This window comes from Triticum urartu, chromosome 5A, assembly GCF_056163025.1.
Source record: "Triticum urartu cultivar PI428250 chromosome 5A, HENAU_Tu73, whole genome shotgun sequence".
NCBI lineage: Eukaryota > Viridiplantae > Streptophyta > Magnoliopsida > Poales > Poaceae > Triticum > Triticum urartu.
Window position 1 is genome coordinate 6,766,147 of NC_141877.1, and position 20,023 is coordinate 6,786,169.

At 46.4% G+C, this 20,023-nt stretch overlaps 1 protein-coding gene across 1 annotated transcript; it reads right to left on the bottom strand.

Annotated features, from left to right (window-relative positions):
- Positions 1–7,079: 7,079 nt before the first annotated feature.
- LOC125506831 (Leucine-rich repeat protein kinase family protein) lies at positions 7,080–10,930 on the bottom strand. The gene is made up of 13 exons (XM_048671535.2): positions 10,732–10,930; positions 10,509–10,647; positions 10,187–10,258; positions 9,996–10,067; positions 9,802–9,873; positions 9,632–9,703; positions 9,471–9,542; positions 9,193–9,299; positions 8,901–9,083; positions 8,483–8,815; positions 8,107–8,361; positions 7,748–7,881; positions 7,080–7,604 (listed from the first exon to the last, which is right to left on the bottom strand). The coding sequence occupies exons 1-13, from the start codon at positions 10,847–10,849 to the stop codon at positions 7,380–7,382; spliced, it is 1,854 nt and encodes a 617-aa protein (XP_048527492.2). The 5' UTR covers positions 10,850–10,930; the 3' UTR covers positions 7,080–7,379.
- Positions 10,931–20,023: the final 9,093 nt, after the last annotated feature.

Below are 20,023 nucleotides of genomic sequence, written 5' to 3' on the forward strand. Positions count from 1 at the left end.
TGCATGACTTCTGACTTTTGTTTTTTGTCTACGGAGCTGGGCGATGTGGCCTTATTCTTTTTTCTTTTTCTTTTTCTTTCATATTTCAATATAATATATTAAGTAGAACATTGTCCCACTCTTTTCCCTTTTCCCAATATACTATATTTTTACTTAATATTCACTTCTTACCATATATTGAAAAATTGATTGTTTAGTCTTTTCACTGTACTTTTTGTTTTTTCCTTCATGGTTAGTACTAGAGGAGTGACCGAGGCGATTCGAACCGGTTTTCTCTGGGTTTTTTCTTCCTTTTTACGTTTTCTTTTGTTTCTTTTCTTTTTTCTTCTCTGAACTTTTTATTTTTTTCATTTGTTTATTTATTTTTTTATTTTATTTTTTCTTTGGTTTCTTGTGTTTCTTTTATTTATTTTTCTCCGATTTTTTTCATCTTTTTTCAAAAAAAAATATTTGTTTCTATTTTTTCATTTTATTTTTTATTTTTTTATTTTTCCCAATAAACGTTTAACATTGTTACAATACTCATTTAATATTTTTTTTAATATCCGGTCAACACTTTTTCTATACACATTTTAAACATTTTTCAAATGCTTGATGAACTTTTTTTTCAAATACAAGATTAATTTTTTTAATGGTCAACTTTTCTCCTATACACACTCTCAAAGTCCTTCAAATGTTTGATTAAAACTTTTTAAATACAAGATTACCATTTTCTAATATATGGTCAATTTTTTTTCTGTGCACATTTAACATTTTCAAATGCTTAATTAACATGTTTTAATACAATATTAAAAATATCGAATAGATGGTCAACATTTTTTCTAAACACGTTTAACATTTTAAAAATGCTTGATTAACATTTTTCAAATACTTGTTAAACATTCTATTAATGCTTGGCTAACATTTTTATATACATGATCATTTTTTTTCCATCATTCTTTGATTACATGGTCAAGATTTTTTTTAAGAACCTAATAAGTGCCACACGTGTGGCACGGACACATGGCAACTCAAAATATTTTTGAAGGCAAGTTTAGTGATGCGAGGATGGCAACTTTAGTAGTCAAGCATGGCAACTTCTTTTCGGAGGGCAAGTTTCAGTTTTTTTTTCTTTTTTTGGTTTGTTTTCTCTTTTCGGATTGCAACTTTAGTTGTAAAAAATGTCAGGGCCGGAGTGCTTCGTCCCACACGTGTGATACTTATCATTTGGATTTTTCTATACATATTTAACATTTTCGAAAGACAAGTTTAACATTTTTTTGAGACCTGTAGATGTGTATTATGTGATGATAAGCCTAATGAATACCTACTTCACCTATTTTTCAGTTGTGATTTCAGCCAGAATTTTTGGCTGGCCATTAGTTTTCGATGGAACACAAACTATGACCTCACAGAGATGCTCATGGATGGAAAAAGGCAGAATAATGTCAGCTGCTTCAAAGAATGCCTAATTGCAGGTTTGTGGAGCCTATGGAAACATAGAAATAGCATCATATTTGATCACAAAGCAAAGAGCATGGCATTATGTACATCAAGTTTCAAGGAACACTTTGATATGATCTTCAAAAAGGCAAAACCTAGCTTGAAACAAGAAATGCAGTCTTGGCTAGATTACTTGTAGAATTGGCCTTACTTTGAACACATCCTTGTAAAGCCTCATGTAATTGCCTCATCATATTAATGAAAATAGAGTTACAATGGGGACCTTCCCCACCGTGTTTGCTCAAAAAAAAGTTTAACATTTTCTAATACATGGTCAACATTTTTATATACACATTTAAGTTTTCTTTTTCAAATACAAGTTTAATATCTTTTGAATACATGGTCAAAAAATGTATATACATGTTTAACATTTTTTGAACACTTGTTGAACATTTTTTTAAATGCATAGATTAACCTTTTTCAAGTTCATGATCAACATTTTTTCTATACACATTTCATGTTGTATATTTTTGTATACATAATGAACATTTATTTATATGCATTTAAAATTTAACATTTTTTAAATGCTTGATTAAAATTTATTGAAATATTTTATGTAAAGTATTTATTGTAATATAGAATATTTGGGAATAAAAATAAAGTAAAAAAACATTAAAACATAAAGAAAACGAGAATATGTCTTGTGGCCTGTGATCGGCGGTGCGATGGGCCAGCCCAATAGAGAGTCACCTTCTGTGAGACTTCCTCTTGTCTTGCTGAATGCGAGATGTAGGAGCACCCACGACTTAACTGTCACCGCTCCTTAACTGGCCAAGCTAATTTTTAGACAAATCAACAATCTAAAAAAAATGACAACCAACAATCAGCCCAGTGGCCCAATGAAACTAGAAGCAACTATGGGTGTGGCCTGCACAACAAAAACAGGCTACAACAACAAAAATGATATGAGGTGAATGAGACCAAATTATATCTTAGCTGAATGAGTTCTTGGCACTCCTTTTATTTAATCCTTTGTCTTTCTTCTCCCTCAAAAATATATTACTAGTACGACCTAGCAACTTTATACTAAATCAACCATAACTAATATGAAATGGGGGGAGTATATATAATACATAAAAGTACAAGATTGAAAAGAGTGCTCACACACCGATGTCCGATGGTGAGAAAAAAGGTGAAGGGGGAAAAGATGATTGCCTGGGAAGAAGGAAGAGGGAGTGAGAAACAATTTTCTTGTATAGGACTTGAAGCCATGAGTTGGTATGGTTGACACTTTTTTTTTTACTTGAAAAGTTATTTAATCTCATTATTTTTTGTTCTTCCGTGGCAACAAAACAAAGAAATGGGTTAGAACATCTAGAATCTAAAACAAAGACAACTACTTATCAACTTAAGCATCCATTGGTTCTAGTGGAGTAAAAAAGTAAAAAAAACATTTTTATATTATGGAACAGAGGGAGTAGCATACAAAAATGGTTGAAGTAGCAACCGGTATTCACTAGTAAAGATGTAATTCCAAAGAGTAAAGAAAGCATACGAGTAGCCAAGATACCAACTAACAAAAGGCACATACCGCACGGCAGACAAGATATTTCGAAGCAAATTACTAACTGTTAACCCTTCTAATAATGAAACTAGATTCACATGATTTAGAGGTCTGGAACAAAGATAACAACACATCACCGAGCGCCAAACCAGCACGCCGGCCGACAAAGCACAAACAGCTTCACTTCTAGTACCATTGTTACAAGCAGAACAATGAACCAAAACATATCCATCAACTGCTAAATCACAGCTGAAACTAAAGACAGTACGCTATCCATTTTCCAGGCCTTCGCGTGACAGGACAAGAGCCAGGATTTGAATGGAATGCTTCAGACACCACCTTCGACAACTTGATCGTAGTTCTATGCAGCAAGCTTCATGAAACGTCCTTCTATACAGCCCTCCAATGTTGCTTATGCACTCATGTTGGGCGGATGATTTAAAATAACTCGTCCATAGGAATTTTACGATGCTCGTTCCTCTTGTAAAGCTCCACCTGCATATGTGCTCGTCCATAGGAATTTTACGATGCTCGTTCCTCTTGTAAAGCTCCACCTGCATATGTGCTCGTCCATAGGAATTTTACGATGCTCGTTCCTCTTGTAAAGCTCCACCTGCATATGTGGAACAATCAGAGGAAACCCGACATAAGCATACTTTTAAATCGCGGGCGAAGGAGTTTAGCTGAAAGAAAATTGGCAGCGAAATTATAGGAAGGAAGGTCACGATCTCCGGCGAAATTGGCGCGATCACCCACGACTTTGGGAAGGAAGCAAATCGCGGGGAAGATTCTGAACCGCGATAGCGCCGCTATAGCGGTAATTTCGCCCGCGATTTAAAAGTATGTATATAAGTGACAAGGCCAGACCCTTGAGCGTTATAAGCAGGTTAGCCGTGACAAGCTCACACCCTTGAGCATTAGCCGCCCGGTTAGGCTCAATCCACTTCTTCAACGGATCCATCCTGTGGGTGGTCCTATTTCTCAAATATTCAAAAAATGAATAGCTTTGTAAAATATTGTGGGAAGCGTTAAACCCTTTTCTCGAGCCGCACTTGTATTTATATGGATGTTGTCGTGGCTTACAAGATGATCGATCAAGAGTTTGATCGAGAGGTACAGAGAGAGAAGGTCGGTAGAGGAGGAGTCAAACAGAAGAAATGATAGGACCTTGACGAATTCATATACAAAAGAGTTCATTGACTCATCGGATTTAGACGACAAGGATGTCGAAATGATAATGATAATGAGCATTCAGGAGGAATGGGAGAAGCAACAAGAGCATGTTGTGTTGTCGACAATTTCCGGAATTAAAGTTAGCAAAGATGCCCCATCTATTTCAAATCTCCTATTCGCGGATGATTCATTAATCCTGATGCAAGCTAATTCCATGAACGTGGAGGCGCTGAAAGCAGTTTTGGATGCTTATTGTGTTTCATCAGGGCAAATGGTGAGTGTTGAAAAATCTAGTATATATTTTAGTCCCAACACGAAAGTGGAAGATAAGGCACATATATGTACTATTCTGAACATTATGACTGAAGCTCTCAATGACAAATATTTGGGTCTGCCTTCAAATGTGGGTATGGACAAAAATGATTGTTTCCAACTCTTAATAGATCGAATTGTTATGAAAATCAGTGGTTGGAAGGAAAAGTTGCTATCAGCAGGAGGAAAAGAAATCCTTCTCAAATCGGTTGTACAAGCTATCCCAACTTATGCAATGTCCGTCTTTAAAATTCCTAAAAAGATTTGTAAAGGAATCATTGACGCGATGTCGCATTTTTGGTGGGGTGACGAAGACATTCAGAAGAGAATGCATTGGATGGCATGGTGGAAGATGTGTGTACCTAAAGACCAAGGAGGAATGGGTTTTCGAGACATACATTGTTTCAATCTGGCCTTGTTAGCCAAACAAGCGTGGCGCCTGCTTGATAACCCTGATTCCCTATGTGCCACCATTTTGAGAGCTAAATATTTTCCATATGGAGATTTAATGAATGCGGGTCTGAAAAAAGGATCCTCTTTCACTTGGCAAAGCATTATGGCCGGAGTGGATTCTCTCAAAAAAGGTTATATTTGGAGAGTTGGTAATGGACAGAATATTGATATCTGGAGAGATGCATGGATCCCGAATGGGGCAAATAGGAAAATTATCACTCCTAGAAAAGGGCAGATTCTAACAAAAGTTGTTGATCTTATAGATCCAATCAACAATTGCTGGGATGAAGATTTGGTAAGACAAACATTATGGCCAATTGATGTCCAGAGGGTGCTTATGATCCCCCTCCCCACATATGACATGTCGGATTTCATAGCTTGGAGTTTTACAAAGAATGGACTGTTCACGGTTCGTTCTGCTCATCTGGAGGAATGGAAAACGCAACATGGGAGGAAATTGCAACACTCAGATGGCATGGGAGGAATAAATGTCAATACTATTTGGAGCAAGATTTGGAAATTATATTGTCCAGCAAAAGTGAAGATTTTTATTTGGCGTACCTTACATGGAACCCTCCCGTGTCGTGTTACACTTGCTAATAGACATATGAAAGTTTCGCCCACCTGCCCATCATGTTCGAACGGGCATGAAGATACTAAACACTTATTATTTTTATGTCAAAAGGCAAAAGAGGTGTGGGAGAAACTGGGACTACACGAAGCCATTAAAAAAGCATGTGCGGTCGATCGTGCAGGAGAGGCAGTACTTGAATCTCTACTTTTTATGCCAGAACATGAGCTATCTACAGTGGGCATACAGAATGTTCGCGAACTGATCGCTGTAACAGCCTGGTATTTATGATGGGAAAGACGTTCGCTAGTCCATCAGGAGAAGACCCAAGATACATACCAAATTTCGATGGGAGCCCGTGCTATAACGACGAACTATGTTATTGCCCAATCCTCCAAGGCAACAAATAAAATAGAGGGATGGACGAGACCCCCTCTAGGTTTTGTGAAATTAAATGTCGATGCTTCTTTCGATCAAGACATGCTTAGAGGCACAGCGGGAGCTGTACTTAGAGATGATAAAGGAAGATTTATTGTTGGAGGGAATTGGAAGATGGATTGGTGTGCAGATGTTTTAACAGCAGAAGCCATGGCACTACGTTTTGGGTTATTACTTGCACAAAAAGCGGGAGGCAACCGACTTGTTGTTAACTCCGACAATATGGAAGTAATTGACACGATGAAGAATGGAGGACATACAGCGGGAGCGGCGGCAGCTGTGTTTGATGATTGTTATTTTATGGCTTGTGATTTTCCGTTAGTTAGATTTGAACATTGTAATAGGAAGGCAAATAAAGTAGCTCATGAAATTGCTAGAGTAGCTAAATTTTCTGAAACAGGGGATTGGTTTGAGAAACCTATGAATGATATTGTAAATTTTTTTATAGACGATGTAACCATTATTACTAATAAATAAAGAGGATGTTTTATTTCAAAAAAAAAAAGCCGTGGTGGGGGGCTCGCTCGACTGTTCTGGCCTGCTACTGCTACTCCTACAGTCGGGAGCAAGCCACTGTCTGAAAAATCATTTGTACTAGCTCAAGTTTCCAACAAGGAAGAAACTGCTGCATTCTCCATCTTGAACATGGCGTCAACATTCATACATTCAGATCTCACGCCCCATGAAGCAAGCTGCACTAGTTTGTCTCCAAAGCGATGGCGATTTCGAGTAGGAGGGGCTCGCTCGGCTTTCCAAGCGTGGATGGATGCGGCCACTAATTTAATCTTAGAGCATTGTGCAGCAGCCAGGATTCCTGCTCGCCCAAGAAAAGCTGGAATATTTGGAGCCACTCCATCGGCAACAGATTCTCTAACAATAATAAACTAATGCACGCACGCACGGCCTCTCATAAACTAATCATAAAGGCTAATGCCACTGCATGATACTAGTACTACTCCTAAACCACCATTAAGCTGTTGACAAAGGTGAGACCACCAACTAGCAGCTGCTTATAGAAAGGTGTTGACCCACCCTTGTCTCACCTGCGTGATTTGGTTCAAAGAAAGTGGCAATGCAGTCAAAATGCAGCTAAAATGAAAAGGAAAAATGGAAAAGGGGGGAAACGCAGCAAAAATCAAGCTCAGATGAAGAAGCAACCGCATCGTAAAAAAGGGATGAAAGAAAATGTTCAAAGATCCCGAACCCTATGTACAAAAAGCACAGTCGGTTGCTGCATTGGTTCTGGCCCAAGAACCACACACTAGTCTAGAGATGCCAACTTGAGTCCATCCTACACACACGGTGGTGGTGGTGATTCATCATCAAGCATATCTACAAAACTTGGAATCCTTCCATCCAGGCCATCATCGGTCGGCCATGCGCATCACCACCACAACAGGCACCGTTATGCTAGCGCTAGCTAACCCACTCGCCGGCCCAGAGAGCTCACAGCTCCAGGTGCTGCTCGTAGTAGAGCTCGCTGAGGCAGGGCGACAGGATCTCCTCCTCCAGCATCTTGAGCACCGCCCCCATCGACGGCCGCTGCCCCGGGTCGGCGTCCGTGCACATGGCCGCGATGTCCAGGATCCCCTCCACCGCCTCCACCTCCGCGTCGCCCGACCGCTCGTCCAGGATCTCCTCCAGACGGTGCTCACCGCTCAGCGTGTTCAGCTGCATGCATTGCCACAGTAAACCAAAAGTTCAGACATCACACAGTGGATTATTCATCAGAGTGTCTTGTTTTGGGATCCAGGCCATGGATGGAGGCTTCTTTGGAGTTGGTTACAGCTTTGGAACAAGACTGCTTTACTTACCCAGCCGACGATGTTGAGACCCTTGCTGAGGAAGCAAGAATCCGTAGGCCGCTTTCCGGTCACCAGTTCCAGCAAAAGCACCCCAAAGCTATACACGTCTGATTTCTCGGTCGAGTGCCCGTTTTGCAGGTACTCTGGCAGCAAAGTTAAAATGACCTCTCTTATCAGATTAGATGAAAAGATAAGCTACTTATTTATTGTCCAGAACTTGCCAAATTTCTTAACAATAAGCTACACAGCAATTCCATGGTGTCGAAGGAATTTACAGGAATTAACAAGACATCTTTCCCTCAAAGTAATGCACAAATATTAGTTAACAAATGTGTTACAATGTGAACTAGCATAGAGAGAACGAGTACCTGGTGCAAGGTACCCGAAGGTGCCCGCCACGACGGTGGTTACGTGGGTCTCGTTGTCTACCAGCAGCCTCGCGAGGCCGAAATCAGACACGCGTGGCTCCAAGCATCTGTCCAGAAGGATGTTGCTGGCTTTGATGTCCCGGTGGACGATCCCCGGCGAGCAATCATGGTGCAAATACGCCAGCCCTCTAGCGGAGCCCAGGGCAATCTTCATACGTGCATTCCAGTTCAATGGCTGATCCTCCTGCGCATCTCCTGCCATTGGTAATGGTAACACAGCAGAGTAAGCACCAGTCAACATAAGATGGCATTGCAACCATAATGATGAAATATTAGTTAGTATGTTTGAGAGATATATAGATATAGTGGGCCTTACCATGGAGGTAGCTATCCAAGCTGCCAAGCTCCATGAAATCATATATGAGTAGCTTAGCTGTGGAGAGCCGGCAGTATCCTCGCAGATTGACAAGGTTGATATGCCTAATGCTGCCCAGGATCTCGAGCTCCTTCTCGAAAGTCTTGTCTCGCCTCTCTCGGTTGAGGTCAATCCTCTTGACAGCGAATGCCGTGCCGTCGTCCATCACCATCTTGTACACCGTACCAAACCCGCCACAACCAACCACATCCTCTTCATCAAGCAGCTCCAGCCTTCTAATGATCTCGCCCGACGAATACGGAAGATTCCACTGGTATGTCACAAGCTTTGCACCTAAGTCGTCAAGACATCACGCAGTTAGTTAGTGAGACTTGACAAATTTAATCAAGTGACATAGTTGGTGTCGGTTTTTCATTACCATCTGGGAGAGTTTGCTTGTCCATTTTCTCATAGTTGACACCAGTCTTCTTCCTGGACAGCAAGCATACCCAGAGGAAGCCTAGCACCGCGACCAGCGCGATGGCCATGGTTGACATTGAACCGATCACAACGCCATTCAGAAAGTGCGAGGTTTTATTATTGTTGGTGATTGGAGAAACACCTGTTTTGTGACCAAAAGAAATGAACACATCAGTCAGTGGCACAGATCCTAGCAAAATTCAAAAATTAGTCCCCACATTGCCAAGGCAGCATTAGAATTTAAGACTTGCCAGAGGAGGAGAGGGGGTCAGAGTGCGGCAGCACCGCAGGGAACCCGAGGGTTCCACGGCAACCTTTCTGGATGGGCAGCCCACAAAGCTCCAGATTTCCGACATACCTGCAGCATTTGAAACACACCAGAGCATTAAAAACAGGCTGATCCAGTACTGTATAGTTGTGGTACAAACTACGTAAAAGATACCACTCATTCATATTTGCAACATGCACCGACATCATCAAAAAGAAAGGCACACAAACTGGATGGAGATGAGGCCAGTGCTAAGCTTACGAGCTGCTCTTGAAGGTTCCGAGGACGCCGACATTCGGGATCTCTCCCGAGAAGAAGTTGGTGGAGAGGTTCCTACATTGTGAAATCAAGTTCAGCATCAGCATTCTTGTCAATTCAAGTTATAAACACTGCCATGGAGATTCACACCAGCATCAACTTACAGGAACCGCAGATGAGTTAGGCTTCCGATCGTCGCCGGTATCGCGCCCCGCAGCAGATTGCTGGACAGGTCCCTGCATTTTTATTTGACACACGTTCGTCATCAGACCGACAGCATGTTAGAGCGTCAAAATGTGTGACAAAGGGGTGATTGTGGTGCCAAAGAACCTACAGGATGGTGAGATGAGTGAGGTCGCCGATCCCCGGAGGGATGCCGCCTTGCAGGTAGTTGGCTCTCAGGTAACTGAAGAACATACAGGCAGACAGTCAGAACACCCACATTTTCTTTCAGCAAACTGATAATGTAGCAAACAAAAGAAAACAAATCCAATGAACTACTAGATGGTATACTGGTGGCATACTTACATCGCCCTGAGCTCGGTGCAGTTCCTGATCTCGGCGGGGATGGGGCCGTGCAGGCTGTTCTGGTGCAGAGCTCTGAAGAAAGAGGAAACAGGGGGTGTGAGGCCAATAAAACAGGTGGTTTCAGAGCTCTGAAAAATTAAACAGAGTGGATTTCGTTTGTGGGGGAAGCTATGAAACCAATCAAATCTTACAGTCTCTGCAGCTTGGTGAGCCTGCCGATGCTGGGGGAGATGATGCCTCCGAACTGCATGTAGGGCAGATTTCTGCCACACAAACACACACCCAAAAAACAAAGGGAGAGGTTATTCATTCATTCACGGGTGGGGCTAGAAAGCAAGGAAGGAATCCAAGAAGGAACACACACACATATGCATGGGGAACCGTGCCAGCGAGCACCCACGCAACAATCCAATCCAGAGAAACCAAAAATGCCACTACTCGGTCTAATGAATCTGATCTAAAATGGAGAAGGAGGAAGGGGGGAAGAAGAAGGAGGAGGAGGCAGGAGCGTACATGGACTGGACCCTGAGGTCCGGGAAGGAGCAGGAGACGCCCTCCCAGCCGCAGGGGTTGGGGTCGGCGGCCCGCCAGCTCCCCAGCCGCTGCCCCGCCGTGGCGTTGAAGGCCACCTTGAGCTCCAGCAGCGCCTCCCCTGCGACCGACCACCACGTCACGTCAGCGAAGATTTATTCAGCACAGTAGATGGATTGGGAATGGAACGCGGCGGATGCGGTACCGTCCGGAGTGAGCGCCATGGACGCGGTGCAGCAGAGGAGGAGGAAGAGGAGGAGGGCCGCGGCGCCCCCATTGCCGCCGCTCAGCTTCTTGGTCCCGCTCCCGGGGTTGGCGGCCATGGTGGGTGGCTGGGGTTTGGGGTGGAGGGGTTTGAAGTGGCTGAGTGAGTGAGCTTGGGGAGTGAGAGTGAGGTGTGGGAGAAGCTAGCCAAGGCAAGGCTTTAATTATTGGATTGCTGCGCATGTGTGGGAGTCCCAGGCGGGGCACTGTAGAGCGCCTGACCCGTGGGGCCATGCTTGTCCGTGGTCCCGCTGCCCAGTCAGATACGCAGGGGCTCGTGGTCCACGCGGCGGGGTCGTGGCCGCTTTCGAAAAAGTCGGAGGCCGCAGGCCGCTTTCAAGATTAGACCGCACCACCTCAAACGGACATCTGTTTTATTCGCATTCTGTCCGTTTAGATAGAGGCATGAAATTATGTTCGAGTCATTTTTAAGATCCGGTGACCGTGTGTCCAACACGCAGACACATCCCAGTCGTATCCCATTGATGTATATTTTTTTCAAGCACATATCTTTTTTTTCATCATTGATTTTTAATACATGAAAATATATCACCAAATGTTGACTAGAAAAGCAAGATAAGAAAAAACAAGAACCACAAGAATATAATTTAGAAGATAACCAGCCTCCATAATTGTTCTCGTAAGTTGGATCAGTGCCCTCTCGATGCATTCATTGTTGATCTGCGGAGGCTCGATCTTGTGTGCTTCTTTCTTCTTCAAGTCTAAAGAAGTATACGTTGCTTCCTCGTATCTAGTCTTATGTCTAGCCTCTATTCTAGCAACATGTGCACTAGTCTCATCTCTAGCCTCTATGCTAGATAAAAATGCACGAACATCTACTAAATTGTGCTCTATCAATATATCGATGTACTCTTTTTTCCAATACCCAAACTTGCATCCATTCTACACAATAAAATTTTAAGTTGGCACAACTAGTCAAATCCGAGAGCACAACGGAAGCTAAAGTAGCACATACCTCATCGGTTGAGCACTTGATGAACACTCATCCGGAATGTTTCGGCATTGTAGACACGCGACGCAAGACCTTCTTTAGGCAGTCATCGCACTTAATGAGTGGCAACGGCGTGCCGGCGAGCTTTTGGGTCAGCACCGAGTCCGGCCGACCGCCGTTCATGTATCTACTGGCGGACCGTCGACGGTGTAGATCCGAGCGGCTAGAGGCGGAGTCAGTACCTGCATGTGGCCTTGCCGGGGCCTTCTGGCCCGGTGCACGGCCAGTCCATGGCACGGCGCGACCTTCCACAGCTGAACGAGCTCAAACCCGACTGGATCCGCTCCAAATCCGGCCGCAGGGTGTGCAAATCAGGTGACCGTGGTTGGGTAGCTCGGGGGTGTCAGGGAAAGGGGGGTGCGCGAGCGCGCGTCCTAGCTGCACACCTACAATGGCAGCGGCGGCGGCGCCGAGGGGCAAGATTGGAGGGGTGCGGCTGGAGGGGGAGTGGCGGATAGAAAAATGGATCCCTGTGCCATCGACGGGCGAGCCAAGGGAGGACACACGCACATGGCCGCCCATCCGCGCTGTCCGTTTCACCTTAAAAGCGACCCAAACTTGAACTGGGGATGGGTCAAAAGCGGACAAAAAACGGATAAAAGTCCGTTTACGTCCGCGCGCTGGGCTGTTTGGTATGTTCGTTTTATCCCAAACGAACGCATCCGAACAAGATGGGTCACGCGCTGGAGTTGGCTTTAGACAAAAAAAAAGCAGTGAGAAGTGGCTTCAGCTCAACTCAACTGGAGGAACTAGTGCCATCCATTACCAGAGTCTTTTTTTTTCATTTTTGTTCTTGTTCGAGCAAAACAAGGGGACTGGCTAAGTAAAGGGAAATTAGACAAAACACTCAGGATTGGCCTCGGATCAGCTGGAGTAAAAAGCCATCCATCTGGCTGGGCATAAACGGATGGCATTAGGACAACCCCCCAAAGAAAAACAGGGGTGAACAAGGGGAGGGAGGGGAGATTAGACAAAAACAGTCAATAGTGGCTTCTCACCTCAGCTCGGCTAGTGCCCTACCCTTGCTGTCTACGCCCTAATAATGCAGCGCAACTTTGGTCAAGTTATTTTCGTTTGTTGTTCAAGCAAGCAAAACAAAAGAGTGGCGTGAAAAGGAGTGGTGCCGTATGTGGACTACGCTCGTCGCCGGACGAGAAGAGCGAGTGCATTTCCTCGACACGGATCATCAAAAATCCGTCAAATGTCCGAACTGTCTGAAATCTCACAAAGTCTCGTCAAATCAAAGGAGCTGTGAGGAGGTCCAGACGTCTGCGGACGCCGTCAACTCAGCCTCAAGCCCATCATAAACCTAGTATTATTTTGTACTCCCTCTGTAAACTAATATAAAAGTGTTTAGATTACTACTTTAATATTCTAAACGCTTTTATATTAGTTTACGGAGGTAGTATCTTTTCTCCTTTTTTTTCCTTCTCCCTTCATTGGTCAATAGGCGGATAAGTAGACTTGGACATTTCAAGATGCCCACTCGGTGACTAGCGTTGAAGATGCCCTAACCAGAGATGAGACGATGAACTCCAAAGGTGGCAATATTTATAGCGAACTGAGCAGAAACCCATTTGTGCTTTCCTTATTAGTATGACGCAGCAGTTCAGTAGAGCACCGAGGGGAGTGTGGACGGTGTCGGAAGGGCGGGGAGCAAGATCCAAATCCAAAAAACCTCAACAACGGAAACGGATTGACTCAGCTAGCCGTTGATGATGGGATGGGAAAGGATGTGCGGGTGGCCCACCACCGAGCAGCCACCAGGAGAAACCGAGGCCAAAGTATTCACCCACTCACTCACGTTTGAAAAATATAAAATGACAGACAAACAAAGGAGCGCCCACTGCCCGGTTCCATCCAGCATTACGCACAAGAGTTAAACCAAACAATGATAAAAGTGTAATCAATATATCATCTCATATGCTCTTTCAACACTAGTGACTCGGCTTTCGAGTGGGATTTTATCTATAGACCCAAGGGCCAGGGCAGGGTAAGGATTAGAAGCTCAGAGGTCAAGAACAGATGCTTGCTCGGCAAATGGTTGTACAGACTTTTCTGTTGAGACCGAAAGAATGTGGGGTGCAAATTTTGCGAAATAAGTATCTGGGTTCAAAGACTCTGGCCGGGTTACGGTCAGGTCAGACCCAATGACTCTCCTTTCTGGGAAGCGCTGATGAGAGCGGGAGCTGCATTCTTCCGTAAAACTGAATTTATATTTGAGAACGGTACCAAGACTACATTCTGGAAAGATACTCCCTCAGTCCCAAAAAACTTGTCTTACATTCGTCTAGATATAGGTGTATCTAATACTAAAACATGACTTGATACATTCGTATTTAGACAAATCTGAGCCAAGAATTTTGGGACGAAGGGAGTACTTGATTGGGGAAGATGCCACTAGCCACATGATACCCTTCTCTGTACAATATTGTGCAACATAAGGAATCTTATGTTGCTACAATATTACAGTCCCTTCCTTTGAATATCCAATCTAGAAGGTCCTTAATAGGTGACGGATGGGACAACTGGTCACATCTCGTCTGGAGGTTGATGGATGGTCACCTCTCTGATGAGCCAGATACGATTCACTAGAAATTATCCGTTAATGGGATATTCTCCGTCAAGTCTTTGTATTTAGATTTAATAAATTCGGGCCCGATCCCAAAATCAAGTCATATTTAGAAGATTAAAGTATCTTTGAGAATTAAAATATTTTTGTGGTTTGTGCACAAGGAAGTTATTCTAATTAAGGTTAACTTAGTCAAGCGAAGATGGGGGGTGTAAATGATGTTGTTTTTGTGATCAAGGTGAAAATATCCCTGTTCAAGAAATTCATCCGATTAACCAGTTAACTTGCCGATTAATCCCTATTCATAAGGTCCCGAGTAGCCGATTACCTGATAAATCGTCCGATTAATTGATTAAATGGCCGATTAACTTGCCGATTAGCCTATTAATCCCCTACTCACCAGCCAACCGAGCAGCTACCAGTTAACGATTTCCTCAACAATGGAAAATATATAACACCTCTTTCTCAAATGTCCTCTCATCAAACTTTTGTGGGGTACGGTTCATGTATCCTTTAATGTTAACCCACCAACTAGTATTAACACGTTATTTGGATCGTGGCTAGATAGAGTGGAGCCAAGTATTGCAGGACATATTCGGATAGGAGTATGTGCATTGCTCGGGGCTATATGGAACTGCACAAATGGCATCATTTTTAACAGACAAATTCTTATAATTCTTTTCCAGGTTAAATACAGAGTCACTGCTTGGATCCGTATCTGGTCGTTACTCAATCATGTGGAAGCCAAAGATCATATGGCTATTGGGTGTAATCAATAGAAGATGGTAGCACGGGATACTTATAACTGGTTTGGATGACAGCTGAATAATAGACTACGTGTTTAGTCATCTTGTTCAATTTTTGCCGGTTGTGACAACTTTATTTATCATCTTATTTTGGCTTTTTTTTTAAAGCGACCACTATGTCACAGACCTTTTGTGCAACCTTTTGATTAATAATATGGATGCATGCATCATTTATATGCTGAGGCCGGGGCAATCCTTTTTTTCAAAAGGAATCTCATATGCACCTTCAACACTAGTGACTCAGCTCATGACAGAAAATCACTACTCCCTCCATTTCACAATGCAGTGCTTCCTCTATCCCCGTGCTTCAACTTTGGCCATAAATTTAACTACCAAGACCGATTGCGGCGGGAGCAAAAATTATATCAGTGAATTCATATTCAAAAGAAGTTTTCAATTATATAATTTTTTTTCTCCCGCCGCAGTTGGTCTCGTTGGTTAAATTTATGGTCAAAGTTGGACCTCGGGAAGCGCGGGCGCACTATATTTTGGAATGGAGGGAGTACATCCTTAGAGATTACACTATGGCACGCTCTACTAAGTGTAAGATCGTCTCTAGTGGACTTCCTTTTCCCAAAAAAATGACCAGGCCTACCGATAATGAACCCATCTCTTGAAATAGGCTTCGCCCCGCTTTATACATAAAGCAACAAATCAAAGTACATGGCCAAAGGATATAATATAGTGGGGAGGCCCCCTTACAAAGCAGATCAAAAGATATAAGAAAAACCTAGAACAAGCCAGATACATTTCCAACCCCGAGCGAAGACTCCTGAGCTCCATGACAACACCCCCAGGAGGATGAAGGCGCAAAGCGCTGCCGCTGCCGAGTCTGATGACAGACAAAGGTTTTCACCTGAAGCCCTGGCACAAGGACGAGATCCACGACAACGCATTTAAGAAGCAAGCGGCGCCCACAGGCGTCACCGACGCCGACACCAGAAGCGCGAACCTTTCACTCGGACACTCAACTACACCACCAAGAGGAGTCCGAGCCACCACCCCAACAATGGCCAACTTGTCCACCCCAGAGCTGGGCACTGCTAGTGCAGATCTGAGCCTCCCGCCACTACACCCCTTGTCGCCCACACGACCAAGAGATGGAGCCACCACCGCCACCACGGAGCCTGCCGGAAAGCCAACCGTGAAGCCCGCTGCCCGGAACTGCCGCCCCAACATCCATGTCCCTAGGCCAGGACCGGTTTCCAGCCGGTGGCCGGGCACCCGGGGGTAGAGGGCCTGGGCACCCGGAGTGTCCAGGAACTCCGATTCCTCGTTCTTCTCGTCCTTCTCTTCCCTCTCTTGCTCCGTAGATGCTGGCGTCTCCATTCTCACATTGTCACGATCATCTCCTTGGTACCTAAGAATGCATAACACTTCCGTTTGAGGTAGGACCCAACTCTCGTGTGAATTCGAATGGAGTTCGAAGAGGAAGGAGTTAACCCCGATTTTGATGGCACGTGCGCGAGCTCTTGTCATTGGGCCTCTTCGTGTTTGCGGTGGCGAGGTAAGGCCAACTCCACCGCGCGACCCTATCCTGTCTGGCCCCGTCTGTTTGGGGTAAAACGGACAAAGGAGGCGGCCCAGCGCGCGACGGCCCGGGCCCATCTTGTCCGTTTTGTGTCCGGGCCGGCCCATTTCGAGCGCAAACTTGCGCCAGGTTTGGGTCGCGACGGACACCAAACGGACGCGCGCCTCGTCTGCGTCGGGGCCGCGTGGCAGGCGGCCACCTACCTCCCACCCGCCCACATCAATGCGCACGAGCGAGCGGCCCCACCTGTCATCCGCACGTCGAACGGTCGCCGTCCTTCTTTAAGTGGGAAGCGTGGACGGATCGTCGTCCACACTGCCCCACTCCACCCCACGGCCTCCTTGAAACCCGACAGCGCCGAATCCAAACCCTAGCCAAGAACTCGCCGGCCGGCCGCCCGCAGCCATGGGCCTCTGGAACTACGGCCGCAAAGGCAAGCACAACAGCGAGGCTGGTTCCTCGTCGGGACGCCGCCGTAGCTCGGTGAAGAAAGAGGAGCCCGCGTCGCCATCGCCACCACGCCGGGCCCCCGCGCCGCCCGCCTTCTCCATCGCGCCCATGGCCGCCGGCTCGCGCGATCGGCACTACATCGAGGCGGCCGTCTGCCGCCGTTATTAGGAGACGAGGATGCCGCTGCCCTGGAGCGACGTCCACCTCCCCAATAACTGGCATCTGTCGGCCGACCGCGTGCCGATCTCGCCCGTCCCGCAGAGCGGCCGTGCGCGCTGCCAGGAGATCGAGCGCCGCCGCCGCCGCCGCCTCCTCCCGGACGACCTCTACCACGACGAGAGGTACGCCCCGACTCGACATTGTGGGACACGTGGTTCCGCGATGAGCATGACGTGCGGCGGGCGTCGTTCTTCGCCGGCACGTCAACGGGGCCGCGGCGGCCACGTGAGCCCCGAGTGGCTCCCCAGGCGGGCGCGCGGGCGTACGCGGGTCCGCGGCCTGACGCCCACACCGCCGCCGTCGCCATCTCCATCGCCATCCCTACCCCCTCGCATGACGGCGGAGGAAGAGGCCCGGCTCATGGCGCGTGTGCTGGAGGACTCCATGCACACGCACGACGAGCGCCAATGGGCGGACCTCGAGGCGACGATGGCCCTCTCTGCGGCTGGCGACGTCGCCATCCCCGAGAAGCCGCCGGTGGCCGCGTTGCACCCTGACCTGGTGGGCTAGGGGTGGAGTTGGTCGTGCTCCGCTGAGCAGATGGCGGCCGCCCTGGGGGCCGTGAACTGGTGCCCCACACCGCCGCGGTCGCCGGAGCGGGAGGCCTCGCCTCAGGAGGAAGTGGTGCAGGCACCACCGGCCACCTTGCAGCCCGCCGCCCCCGTGCACCACGGACCGCCGGCTCACCTGTGGACGTCGCCGGAATACGTCGACCTCGTCAGTGACGACGACGACACCGGCGGCCAGTGAAGACGGCGACGGCCACGGCATCGACGGGCGCGGCAGGAGCGCGCGAGAGGCGTTTTTTTGGTTTTATGTTAATTATGAACTAGGCCATTTAAGTGGGCCGATAAACTAGGCCGTTTTGTGGCTGTAACCCCTATATATATGTTTTATGTTTTTTTAACTGCGTTTATTTACTTTTTTAGTCATTTTATTTATGTTTTTAATTTTTTTATTCACGTCCATCCCGGACAGGTATTGGGGTGCGGCCGCACGTTGGGCGCACCCACGACCCATCGGACAAACGCGGATATGGGCGAACACATCGGCGCCCCAAAGGGACAAAATCCGGCCAAACTGGACGTCCGTTTGGGGTCGCGCGGTGAAGTTGACCTAACGTCCGTGGGGATGGTCGAGGGATGCTCCGCATCAGGTTTTAGTTCGTACGGTCAAAGAAACTTAGCTACATTCACATACAATCTCGAGTTATATCATCATATACTTTGTACCCCATCACAATCAATACAATAAAAACACGACGTAGGGTTTTAGCTTTTTGAGAGGGACCGAACCTGGGTAAATATCGTGTCTCTCTACTTCATGTTACCATCTAGCCGAGATCATCATCTCAGGACCCTCTACCCAAGACTGTTGGATTTAGCACTGACAAGCATGTCTTCAGATCTCGTGGATTTGGTCAATGCTGGTCTTTGGTGGATCTGTTTGGATCCGATCGTCGTTCGTCTTTGTTTAGGTATTTACAGGTTTGATCCTTCCGATTTATGAATTTACTCGTCGGTGATGGTTGTTACTCTGGTGCGCTAGTGATATGTCAATTTTGCATCATACTTTTATATTGATATTTATTGCATTAGGGGTTATTATTACACATTATATCACAATACTTATGTCTATTCTCCCTTTATTTACAAGGTTTACATGAAAAGGAAGAATGCCGGCAGCTGAAATTCTAGACTGAAAAATGAGCAAATATTAGAGACCTATTTTACACAACTCCAAAAGTCCTGAAACTTCACGAAGCTTATTTTTAAAATATATAAAAAATATTGAACGGAGAAAGAACCAGAGAGGGGTCACCAGCCAGCCACAAGGATGAAGGGCGCGCCCCCCGACAAAAAAACCCAAGAAAAACGAAAACTAATAAAGAAACAAAAAACAAAGAAAGGAACAAATAAAGCCGAAGAAATAAGAACGAAATGAACAACTAGTAAAACCGGACCGTCAGTTTACGGTTTTGCGCAAAAAAAGTGATCCAAATAGACACCATATCGGCCCGTGGCGTGTAAAAAAACTTGCGGGGCGCGATAAATCTTCGTCTTCAACCTTTAGATACACGGGCTGGGAGCCGACCTGAGCTTGACCCCTATCGGCAACGATTTTCGGTGGGAGAGCGGCAGTTCCCGCTTCCCCTTCCCTCCACCGCCATTGATCCTCCTCTGCCCGCTCCGGACCACCATCCCCGGCCGCCCTGTCGCTGTCATGGAAGCCTCCCAGCCATCGCCCGTCACCATTGAAGTCATCCACGCGCCAACCCCTCCGGCAGATCTCCTCACCCGCCATGTCGCGCCCGTCGTCGCATCCTCGCAAGCGGCAGGGTAACGTCGTCGTCCAGGGCGGCGCTCCCGCAGCCCCTGCCGGGAAGGCACGCGCGCCCGCCTCCGCCACCGTAGTGAATCCGGTCCGGCCCACACCAACGAATAAAGGCAAGGTTTTGGGTGTGAAACGCACGAAGGCGACCGCAAGAGCTACCCTGCCAATAGCTCCCCCTATAGCCCCGGCAAGAGCTACCCCAAGGATGCCCGCCGACGAGCTGCCGCCGCCGCCGCCGCCAACGTGTTTGACGAAATGGGCGCAAGGTATGATACTTCGATTTCTTCTACATGTTTCACTATTTGCCAT

What these genes read in the sequence shown, in the direction of transcription:
- LOC125506831 (XM_048671535.2), bottom strand. Translation starts at nt 10,849, where the DNA reads ATGGCCGCCAACCCCGGGAGCGGGACCAAGAAGCTGAGCGGCGGCAAT. An exon ending in CTCACTCATCTCACCATCCT is followed by an intron (nt 9,704 to 9,801) that starts GTAGGTTCTTTG and finishes ATAAAAATGCAG; the next exon opens with GGACCTGTCCAGCAATCTGC. An exon ending in CTTGGATAGCTACCTCCATG is followed by an intron (nt 8,362 to 8,482) that starts GTAAGGCCCACT and finishes TACCAATGGCAG; the next exon opens with GAGATGCGCAGGAGGATCAG.